Raw genomic sequence first — 12,164 nt, 5'->3', positions numbered from 1 at the left:
GCAATGGTGGCGTGGCCAGAGATGTGCTTGCCAAATGAATAGACGCTGCAACTGTCCAGTAATTGCGACAATTGTTGAGAATGGAGACTCCCACCAGAAGAGCTGAGCCAAAGCCGATGGCAACAATTACTCCCGGTGACTCAAAGTGGATCGAGATTGCTGTTGTTCCGCAGTGATTCCATATTTATTTCCCTGCACTTGCTCTATAAAAGTAACATTTACTGACCAACACAATGTTTTTTATTCTTCATTCCGTTTAGTGTCTCTGAAAGCCAAGAAATTGCACTTTGGAATGACCTCACGACTGTTTTATGCTTTTTATCCAAGTTTGATCTACAGAATAAAACTTCTGAGCGAGTGCTCGTCCAAGACTGGTGATTCCATACTTTTTGCAAGGGGTTGCAGTAGTTTTGAGTAGTTCACATAAGTTTTTAAATCCATAAATAACATTATTATTATTATTATTATTATTATCATCATCATTACAAATAATAATAATAATAATAATAATAATAATAATAATAATAATAATAATAATAATAATTTACACATCACCAATGTGTTTTGTGTCAAAGACTAACTCACCCTCCACATTTAAGTCCCAAAGCCATAAGAGCAGACTTTAATCTGTCCAGACCTAGGGAAGCCAACTCCTGTATGACAGAAATAAGAATTACATACAGTTTAGGATAAAACATGACATTGTCATTACCAGAGGTGGGCATTTCGTCAACACTGACATGAGGAACTTTTTACTGGATGCCAGATTGATTGCATTCACAGCTGTGGAGCCCTCTTCTCTTAGTATGCGGAAGAGGATCTAATCTAGGGATGCACTATATTTATCAAACTGATAAAACATCTGCCGATTTGGGAAAAGATCTCATTTTTGATCGGCCCGATAAGTACATTTTATCCGATAAAAACGTCAGATAGTTTTATTAGTCTGTTAACTGCAATGTGAGCAGCCCACAATAGACCACGCTGCGCTGCTTACGTAATCTGTAGACTACACCGTGCTGCTTACATCATTATTGCGCCTCTCACTCTTGTAGACCGGCCGGCCTCCCTTGGCATAACCGAAGCTTGGCCCACACTAGTAGCAAACTAGCACGTAGCAATCAACATGTCGACTAAAAGTCGAGAAATCTCGACTATGCCCAGTGCAGTCAAAGCATTAACGTAGCCAAGCCGTGAACTAACAACTCTAATAATGCCAGTTACTGTCGGCCGGAACCAAGTCACAATACAACACGCTAATGTGCGTAGTTTATTTATTTATTCATTCATTCATTCATTCATTCATTCACGGTGCAAGCGGGAACAAAAAGAAAAAAATGATTAAAATGGTTAAAGTATAAAGAGATTTTCTGTCATTTTGCTTTTTATGCGAATGGATGTTGGTGACAATCGCTGTGATTGGATATTATAAAGGAAACAAATCAATTGTTACTTTTGTTTCCCCCTCCAGTAACCTGCTAACCTGGCAATAGCCAGATGGATATTTCATATCAAAATGAATATTGCATATCCATCTGGTACCGCTCCACAGTAATTTCATCAAAAAGAGGCGGGACATTCTGCACAATAATTCGAGCTGATTGGACGACGCAACATTCTACACGTTTTAACCAATCACGGCCACGGGTGAAATTTCGTGTTTGTTCTTGTCAAAGGGGGGAAAAGCACGAACATCTTACCAGCTTGAAATGCATGAAGCGCCTCTTGCTGTTCAACATTTAACAATGAAACGGTGATGTTAGGTTTTTTGTTAGCCCCTGCGTCAACACTGGCTTCCTGGTTTCCTTCAATCCTACCCGCCGCTCCTTCGTGCCAAAAAAACAAACAAAAAACGCGCCTTTTGTGTGCGCCGTGTTCCGAAGACATTATCCATCCAAGAATCGGGGCAAATTTTCTGTTCCACCGCACGTTTCTGATTGGTGGGCGCTCGTTCCTGGTTGGCTGCTTCTTCAAGCCACTGTAAATGACTGCATACGACATGTGACTGGAGTGTGCATGCAGGAAGAACGCCGAGCAGACTGAGTGGACTGAGCGGAGCGGATCCACAAAGCACACGCAGGGTGTAATCACAGGGAGAGTTTGTCATCATTCTGGAAGGATTAACGAAGTAACTCCAAGTCTCCAACTGCTGGACAATGGTGTAAACTCTGCGTTCAAATTAAGTTCCGAGCAGCCTTTGTGCGCTGGGTAAGAGACGGCGAACACTCACCAAACTGGGAGGAAGTGTCGGGCAAGTACGCCACCGTATGTGAATAGATTGTGGACACCTGGGCTTGTGAAAGCCAGCATAATTGCTTAACAGCACATCAATTGAAACCATGTCTACAAGGCATAATGACACTTCTTCACAATTATAAAACCTGCATGACAGTAATTGATCTCACAAACAATGACTTTGGAAGCATGTTATTCAGTGTGCTGTTTCTATAACCAGGTGTCAGTAATGCGTAATGCATGGAGTTCCATGGGAACCTGACGTTAATGTTGGGTTTGGAAAAAAAAAAAAAGGGGGGTATTCCGTCAATATTGACGAAAGGTCAGTCACTTCGTCAACAATGGATGCCATGGTGGATGCCAATTTAGCCAAGGGAACGACAAATTATGGATTGACAATTACAATGCCGTTCAGCTTGAAATATTGACGGATTGACGATAACAAAAGGGTGTCCTGACTGTTGATGATTGCCGAATGACAAACGCTCAAAATTCATTGATGTGCCCACCTCTGGTAATTACATGTTTCTTTTCAATGTTTTTGTTTCATACCTCCCAAGATGAAAAAGCTGAGAGGTCCAGGTGAGCTCCAGCATGTGTCAAAGCACTACTTGTCTCTTTCTATGATCCAAAAAAGGCAATTAAAATAACAATGATCAGATTAACAAAACAACCTAACCCAAACCAATGACGGAGACCTACAGGCCAGCCCGGAAACGTGCCGCTCTCCCACTTTTTCTCGAAGTCTAAGAGCACTTTGTCATACAGGTCATTCTGATCAAGCAGAGGTTTGACCCTATCTGTGTAGTCCTGCATATACTCAAGCAGCATCTCCAAATACCTGCACATAGACATGCAAACAGGGTCCATGTTCAATTTTTTTTTTTAAAAGGCGCAGTCTGCCGGTTTCACTCAGGAAAATGCACTTTTTTAATACAGGATTTAAACAAACAAACTACTTCTCAATTTACAGATCTGGGCTTTTCTTTACATGTAGGGGTGATTTTGTCCTAAACCCCCACCCCCCCAGCCTGTATTTTGCCATTTTGTGTTTGTTTTGTAAACAGCGGGACGTTTCTGTGGAAAGACAGTGTTTACACCCCTCCAGCCAATCGCAGAGCGGTGGGTGGCAAATGGGGCCGGGCGACCTTGTCAGCTGCATGACGTGACTCCCGCGGCAATTTGAAAGCACGCACGGATTTTTTTTTCTTCACTCAGTCATTCACACACGTAAGCTTCTGTGAGTGAGTGAGTGAGTGCGTGCGTGCGTGCGTGCGTGAGAGTGAAGAAAATAATCCGTGTGTGCTTTCAAATTGCCGCGGGAGTGACGTCACGCAGCAGACACGTTCGCCCGGCCCCGTTTGCGACACGCACCCCCCCGTTCTGCGATTGGCTGGAGCGGTGTAAACACTGTCTTTCCACAGAAACGTCCCGCTGTTTACAAAACAAACACAAAATGACCAAATACAGGCTGGGGAGGTGGGGGTTTAGGACAAAATCACCACCAAAGATTAACATAAACCCAGATGTGTAGACTGAGACAAAGTTAAAGTGTGTAGATCCTGTATTTAAAAAGTGCATTTTCTTGAGTGAAACCGGCATACTGGGCCTTTAAGTCCTTTGTATTGAAGTCCTGTTTCATTTATAGCATAGTTTTAGTTTCATACTCACTTTTTGTATTCGGCATTCTTTCTGTCTTTGGCGATGTCAAACAGCTGGTCAAATGATGACAGGTAAGTGATGTACTCAAGTTTCTGTTGAAAGAGGTGTACATACATGTACAGGTTAATAATGAGCAGGAGTTTGCTTAAATGTGCACAAGGAATTATGAATAAAGTAAGCACCTCAGCTGCCTTCAAGTTGATGTACTTCAGGTAGCAGTCATGGAGGTCAAGGTAGCGGCCATATCCTTCCTCATCCGTGAATTCCACTAGGTCTGCAGCAATAAATTTGTTTGTATTGTCACAATATTATTAAAAGAAATAAAAACTTCTAATACATTTCATTTTTAATATGGGTGTAACAACAAAACTGATTTGTAGGGATGCACGATATTTATCGGACCGATACAATATCGGCCGATATGGTAAAATATGTCATTTTTCATCGGCCCGATATGTATATTTTAGCCGATACATCTATTAGTCTGTACACTGTTTACAACGTGACGACCCTACAATACACCAAGTCGCACTGCTTATGTCTTGTATAGACCATGTCGCGCTGATTACATCATCTATCACGCCTCTCGCTCTTGTAGACCGGCATCTCAAAAAATAAATAAATAAATAAATAAATAAAACGGTTTCACTGAAGCTAAACTGCTGTCTAGACTAGCACGTAGCAATCAACATGTCCTCCTCACCAGTGTGGTGGATTTTCCCCATGGCAGAAGATCAAAACATTTTCAGCAAGGATTCTAAGAGGGGGAAAGAAGGCTTTTTCTCACCTGAAAATCCTTCATCATTGCAGAGCCGTTTTGAACCAACTCGAGGGAGGCACAGAGGCAGCAGCTAATGTTGCTAGGCTAACGACGCTAAGCTAACAAGCCAGCAGAAACAAATCTAAAGGCGGAATGACAATTACCATCCAGACGACTTTTGGCAAGCACAGAGGAGAGAAAGCGGAGCAAAGCCGTTTGGAACGAACTTGAATGAGGCACACCTGTAGCAGCTAATGTTGCTAGGCTAACGACGCTAAGTTAAAGAACCCAGCAAGGCAGCAACAGCAAACCTAAAGCCATTAACGACAAAGTTATGGCTTTCAAAGCGCTAGACAAGCAGCCGTTTTTTTTTGTAGCTGACCCGTTTTTTGTTGTTGTTGTTTTTTTAACAAGTTAATAGCACATTTGGAGCCACGTTGCATCCTCAGAAGTGGCCACAGCTTGAATGACAACAATGGACTAACACTACACGTAAGGCAAGTCTCACCGCAGTTCGGGGTGGGGTTTTTGAAGGATGCGGAGTATATGTTACTTTATGTTTAACTTTTAAAGCCAAGCCAAGCAGTGAACTAACTATTTAATGCCAGTTACTGTCGGCTGTAACCAAGCCACAACAAAACACGCGAATGTAAACAGCTTCCTTATTTATTTATTTAGTTCCCAGTCTGTTTCCCTCACGGGACCACAGGAAACAACATAACCACCCACAAGTGTTGCTGCAATACCAATTTTGTCTATTTACTTGATTTCAATTTTTTAAAATTAAGTTTGACAAATGTCAATGCATATAATTTTACCAAAACGTTCACCTACCTCATCCTTATGCACTATTGCATTCCTATTGCATAATGCATACATACATGAATGTTTTGTTTTTCTAGATAAACCAGTTGTAGTTCTGTATTAATTGAAAAACTAACTTTTTATTTTGTGTATTTATCTGTTAGCCATTTCATATATAAATACACATTTGAAAGAGACACATTTGTTTGCTGTCATAATCAGAGCTACTAAAACATTACACAAAGCAGGAAATTAGGTTAGCGGTATCGGTTGAAATTTTTCATATCGTGCATCACTACTGATTTGAATCTGAAAAATCGGTTTAACTTAAAAGATATGAGTGCATCAAATCAAAACAATCGAATCAAAAAATATATTATGATACATATTGGCTTGTCTTTCACTGGAGAGATGGCCCCCTACAGAAACAGTGTTAATTTTGACAAGACATTTTTAGTACCAGTAACGTACCTTGATGTTTCGGCATCAAAAACGGCTTGATACCATTTTTTTTTTTTCTTTTAAGTACCACCATGTGGTTAACGCCTTAAGTGGCACGCCTCCTTCTGCATGTGTGCGAGAGAAAAATGGCTTGCAGCCTTTTACCAGCTGAAAAACATATCCAGACTGAAGGACTGCATGCTTCAAGCAGACCAAGAGAAGCTTATCCATGCTTTTATCTCCAGCAGACTAGATTATTGTAACGGTCTTCTGACTGGACTCTCTCAAAAGAACATGAGACAATTGCAGCTCATTCAGAACGCTGCAGCTCGAGTTCTGACCAAAACAAAAAGATCAGAACATATTACTCCAGTACTTAAGGATTTACACTGGCTCCCTGTCAGCTGTAGAATCGATTTTAACTCATTCACTGCCTTTGACAAGTATACTTGTCAATTGTATTTTTTAGAGCGGTGCTAAATGGGGGCGAATCTGAGCATGCTCCACTGTAAATATCAAACTTGGAAACAACTTTACTGATGCCCAACCACCGGTAGATGACATCATTGCCCCATTTTATAGGAAATAAACACAGTTTCAGAGTCCATGGGAGAAATGGCTGTATTTTTGCGAACCTACATTTTTCTGCTGTCAATTATAAAAGAACGGGACGGGACGAAAAGTAGGGAGTCTATTCTGTTATTTGGTAGATTCGGTTTATATATAATTATTGAATGGAATATCACGTGAGTATTGGAAATGTAAAAATTTTCTATAATGACTGGCAGTGAATGAGTTAAAGTTCTGCTACTCGTCTATAAATCACGAAATGGTTTGGGTCCTGAATATATCCAAGAAATGCTGATTGAGTACAAACCCAGCAGGGCTCTGAGATCCACAGACTTGGGCCAACTAGTGGAACCCAGAGTTCGAAGCAAACATGGTGAAGCTGCATTTAGCTATTATGCTGCACATAGATGGAATAGGCTACCAACAGAAGTGAAGTCAGCCCCGAGTGTAAATGCTTTCAAATCCAGGTTAAAAACTTTGTTTTTTTCTTATACCTTTGATTAGGGACTTTTAAACAGCTTTAATTAAGTGTTGTTGTTTTTTTTGTTTTTTTTCCTCTGAATGTTAACTACTGTTTTTTGATGCTTATGTGTTCTTTCCTTGTGTAAAGCACATTGAGTTGCCTTGTGTATGAAATGTGCTATACAAATAAACTTGCCTTGCCTTGCCTTCAAGCTCTGACGCGTTCACTTCCACTCCGTTTCTCGTTGAGAAACATGATGCACGAACCCATATGGAAATTTTTTACTTACCCGGCCGACAGCCATGGCGAGCTGACCAATATAACAAAGCTTGTCTGGAAGGCTTGTTTTAAAACTACCATGGCATGAGGTGGGAACACGTCGAATCTCGCCAAGCACCTCGCTGAAGAGCATCCCGAATTATTCCAACAGTTTAAAAAACTACAGGTTATTCGTGCATCTCTCACATTTTCTTCAAAAATAAGTTGCGACAATTTTTTTGTTCCCATTTTGTAGAATTTGACAAGGCATTCGGCTGTCGGAACTAGGGAGCAGATACACACGCACACACAAACATACGCACACACACACGCAGGCAACGGTGCAAATGTATTGCCAATTTCTAAAATGGATGACAGCAAATGCATACTGGATTACAGTAGTAGACATTACACTAATGGCTCTACATTTCTGTAAATTTTTTTTTTTTACTAGTAACATTAAAAATAATAAATGGGAACTAGTTTTCATGTTTAATTTACATGTAAACTATGAAATAAAATAAATGGGATATGTGAACTAGTTTTCTTCAAGTCTTATTTACGTGTAATTTATAAAATATCATTATCAATATTAAAAGTGTAGAAAGTGTAAATGTGGGAATGCTGACCCTTTATTATTTCAGGCACATTTTATTCTCCTCACTTTTTTGCAGTCAAACTACTCCCAGATAATACTTTCAATTTACACCGTTCAAATTTCAACATGCTGAGAAAATTAACGCCTTTCAGGGTATATATCGTCTGACTCCACATTATTTACAGTACTCTCACAATTTAACCTTTTTTTTTGACTACCAGCCATTTCACTGGAGCATATTGAGTTCTCTATCTTATTCTGTTCTTTCAATCAACTTCAATCAACTTTATTTATATAGCACCTTTCATACATTTAAAATGCAACTCAAAGTGCTGGACATCCATAATGCAATAAAATAAAAGAAAGAAAAAGCCCCCCCATCCCCATGATCGTACCCACAGACAAACCCAAAACCTAACAAACACATGAAAACCACAACATGGCGGGGCACAGATGTACCCTGTAAGGAAAGGCACCCAGGAGGAGTTCATCCACAGTGAGATGGATGAAGACCAAGCATCCCTCTCACTGTGGAGGCTCCCCCATGAGAAAACACTGGAGCTAAAAATGTTATAACAACCAAATAAAAACATTTAAACACTAAAAGAAAACGGTTAAACACGATAGAAAAAATAAATAAATAAAAACAAAGCTACAAGACAATATAGATTAAAAGTTAAATAAATAAAAGGGGATAAAAAAGTAAAAATAATAATAAATAAAATAAAATAAAATAAAATAAAATAAAAATAAAAAAGGTCAATCAAATGCCAAACTAAAAAAGTAAGTCTTAAGCCTCCTCTTAAAAACATAAATATTCTCTGCAGACCTGATGCTCTCTGGCAGGCCATTCCATAGGTGAGGACCATAGTGGCTAAAGGCAGCTTCACCATGTGTCTTGGTCCTCACCTTTGGAATAGTTAAAAGGCCGCTGCCAGAAGACCTCAGAGGCCGCGAGGGGTAATAGGGTAAAAGCAAGTCAGATAAATAAGATGGGCCAAGACCGTTAAGACATTTAAAAACTAATAAAAGCACCTTAAAATCAATCCTGAAACGCACGGGGAGCCAATGCAGCGATTTTAAAACTGGTGTAATGTGCTCCCGCCCTCCGGTCCCCGTCAGCACACGTGCAGCTGAGTTCTGAAGGAGCTGTAGGACTGAAATATTCTTTTTGGGAAGACCAGAGAGCAGGGAATTACAATAATCTAAACGACAAGAAATAAAAGCATGCATCAGCACCTCCGTGTTGGCCTGTGAGAGAAACGGGCGGACTCTGGCAATATTCTTAAGATGGTAAAAACCGATCTTGGCTACATTTTTAATATGAGGATTAAAAGTTAGCTCAGAGTCAAAAAGGACGCCCAAATTCTTTAAACATTGCGTGGGTTTAAATTCTTGTAGTTTAGGTAAAAGTTTCTCTCTCTGACCTTCAGGACCGATGACTAAAACCTCTGTTTTGTCCTGGTTGAGCTGCAGGAAATTTTCTGCCATCCATGACTTAATATCTAAAATACAATTTAAAAGGGTATCAATAGGCCCCATGTCATCAGGTGACACGGCGATATACAGCTGTGTATCATCAGCGTAACTGTGGAAGTTGACGCCGTGTCTCCTGATGACTTCCCCAAGGGGAAGCATATAAAGATTAAAAAGTAATGGGCCTAAGATTGAGCCTTGGGGAACCCCACATTTAATTTCATGGGTTTCAGAGGAACATGTATCCATACTTACAAAGAAATATCGGTGTGTGAGATAGGAATAAAAACAGTTAAAAACTGTACCAGAGATGCCCATCAGGCTTCTAAGTCTGTTTAATAAAGTGTGGTGATCTACTGTATCAAAGGCAGCACTTAAATCCAGTAGCACCAAGACTGTAAGCTTTTTCATATCTTCATTACACCTGATATCATTTAAAATCTTTAAAAGGGCAGTCTCGGTACTGTGGTTCATCCTAAAACCAGACTGATATTTCTCTAAAATATTATTTGTATCTAAAAATAAATTCAATTGAATAAAAACAATTTTTTCTAAAATCTTACTTAAAAAGGGTAAGTTGGATATAGGTCGATAACTATTAAAACTGCTGGGGTCCAAATTGCTTTTCTTCAGAAGGGGCTTCACCACCTCCGTTTTAAAGGCGGCAGGAAAGACACCCGTCTGAAGAGAGCAATTGACTATAGTTAAAATCTGTTCCTCAAAAAATCCATAAAATGTCTTAAAAAGTGATGTGGGAATCGGATCTAAAAGGCAGGTTGTTGGGTTGACCTGGGAGAAAACTCGACCAAGTGTCCTTGCATCAACCAGGGTAAAACTTTCCAGTGTTTCCTCAGGTAAAAGTGACTGTCCATATTTATTAAAAATTATATTTTGATCAACTAAAAGACTGGACCTAATGCCATCAATTTTACTTCTGAAGTGGTCTGCAAAGCCATCACAGAGAGTGTTTGATGGAGTCTGTGATGGCTTTTTAAAATCAGGATTGGTTAAAAGATCGAAAGTGGAGAAAAGAAATTTAGGATCTTTTGAATGAACTGCGATTAAATTTGAGAAATAAGATATTCTTGCCTGTTTGACTGTTTTATTGTAGGATTTAAGTTGTTCACGTAAAATTTCATAATGTATTGAAAGTTTAGTTTTCTCCACCTCCTTTCAGCACACCTGCATTTTCGTTTTAATTTTTTAATCTCGTCATTTCCCCACGGGGGAATAGTCTTTAATTTTATAGTTTTGGTTAAAAGTGGAGCTACTTCATCCAAAGTTGTTCTTAAGTTCTTATTAAAATTATCAACAATAAAATCACATGAAGCAGGTAGAAAGTCTGCAGGGATTCTCTTAAGATTCTCAATAAAATTTGCAGCCACCTCAGAAGTTAGGTAGCGTTTCCTCACTGTTCTCACCGGGGCATCCTGATGATTAAAACTGGCGATGTTAAAAAATACACAATAGTGGTCAGACACAGCCAGGTCAACAACAGAGGACACACCAATGGACAGGCCATAGGTTATGACCAAGTCCAAAGTGTGTCCTCTGTTGTGAGTCGGCTGTGTGACATGCTGTTTAAAATCAAGACAGTTTAAAAGGTTTAAAAATTCTCTGGACAATGGGTCCGAGATATTATCAACGTGGACATTAAAATCGCCAGTTACTAAAATTCGATTATAAGTAGTAAGTAAAATCGATAGGAACTCTGAAAACTCACTAATAAAAGAAGTAGAATGATGGGGAGGTCTATAAACTAAAACACAGAGAATAGGAGGATTGCTACAAACAAAAGCATGATACTCAAATGATAGATAAGTATTAAAAATAACTTCCCTTGAAGCTAAAGTGACTTTAAAAATTGATGCAGTCCCACCTCCACGTTTACCATCCCTGTTAGAAAATAAAAAGTTAAAATTGGATGGGCAAGCCTCGGTGAGAACAACTGGGGCATCTGTGCCGAGCCATGTCTCTGATAGAAGAATACCTTCTAGGTTGTTGTCTAAGATCAGGTCATTTATAATAAAAGTTTTGTTTAAAAGAGAGCGCACATTCAGCACAGCCAATTTAATGTTTGTGCCGAATGTGCGCTCATAGTCACAATTAAAAGAATTGTTAACATATAAAAGATTATTAATGTTAAAAATGTTTTGTTTGTGTGTGGGGGGAAATCGTCTGCCTGTGATAAATTGAGAAACTGTTATCTGTATGCATTCTAACTGTAGTGACTGTACTAATTGTAGGAATTGGATACAGAACTTCAGACACCGAGGGGGCAGTTAGTCATTGACGAAACACATGTAACGAATAAACAATGTTCTCGGCTAATTTCCGAGCACCGAGTATTGAGGGGTGAATACCATCATTTCTAAAATAAGATGCCCGCTCCCAAAACAAGTTAAAATTATCAATAAAAGACATATTATAAAAACAGCACTCAGACTGTAGCCAAGAATGGAGGCTCAAAAGTCGGCTAAAGCGCTTGCTTCCTCGGCCCAGAGTAGGAATCGGACCCAAAATAAAAACATGTTTCCCACAGTCTTTAATGGCTTCCAACAAATCAATAAAATCTTGCTTTAGAAGTTCGGACTGACGGAGAGAAGTGTCGTTGGCTCCAACATGTATTACGATGTTCCGAACATAAGGAAATTTAGCCAACATGCTAGGAAACCGCTCTAAAATATTACGAACTCTGGCACCAGGGTAACAGCGCGTGATGGTGGATTCCGCTCTCAAGTTCCTCACGATCGAATCTCCGATGATGAGTGGTCGGAGCTGCTGTGACACGAGCCATGGACGTGGGACTCACCGGTCGCGTTCCCCGAGTAGTTACGGCAGCCTCGGTCACGGCGGGGGTAGCCTTAGTCACAGCGGATCCGGCTGCTGACGGCGAG

At 39.8% G+C, this 12,164-nt stretch overlaps 1 protein-coding gene across 3 annotated transcripts in view; it reads right to left on the bottom strand.

Annotated features, from left to right (window-relative positions):
* sf3a3 (splicing factor 3a, subunit 3) overlaps window positions 1-12,164 on the bottom strand; it is a 91,727-nt gene that overhangs the window by 20,930 nt on the left and 58,633 nt on the right. For all 3 annotated transcript variants that reach the window (XM_077506246.1, XM_077506245.1, XM_077506247.1), the window contains 5 exons: window positions 4,080-4,171; window positions 3,907-3,989; window positions 2,938-3,076; window positions 2,788-2,856; window positions 586-653 (listed from right to left, as the gene is read on the bottom strand). In XM_077506246.1, the coding sequence (XP_077362372.1) occupies window positions 586-653; window positions 2,788-2,856; window positions 2,938-3,076; window positions 3,907-3,989; window positions 4,080-4,171 (451 nt within the window). The remainder of the gene's footprint in view (window positions 1-585; window positions 654-2,787; window positions 2,857-2,937; window positions 3,077-3,906; window positions 3,990-4,079; window positions 4,172-12,164) is intronic.

The sequence above is a fragment of the Festucalex cinctus genome, chromosome 19 (assembly GCF_051991245.1).
Source record: "Festucalex cinctus isolate MCC-2025b chromosome 19, RoL_Fcin_1.0, whole genome shotgun sequence".
NCBI classification, from domain to species: domain Eukaryota; kingdom Metazoa; phylum Chordata; class Actinopteri; order Syngnathiformes; family Syngnathidae; genus Festucalex; species Festucalex cinctus.
The sequence above is the reverse complement of the archived record's forward strand: the minus strand, read 5'-3'. Positions and strand labels throughout refer to the sequence as shown.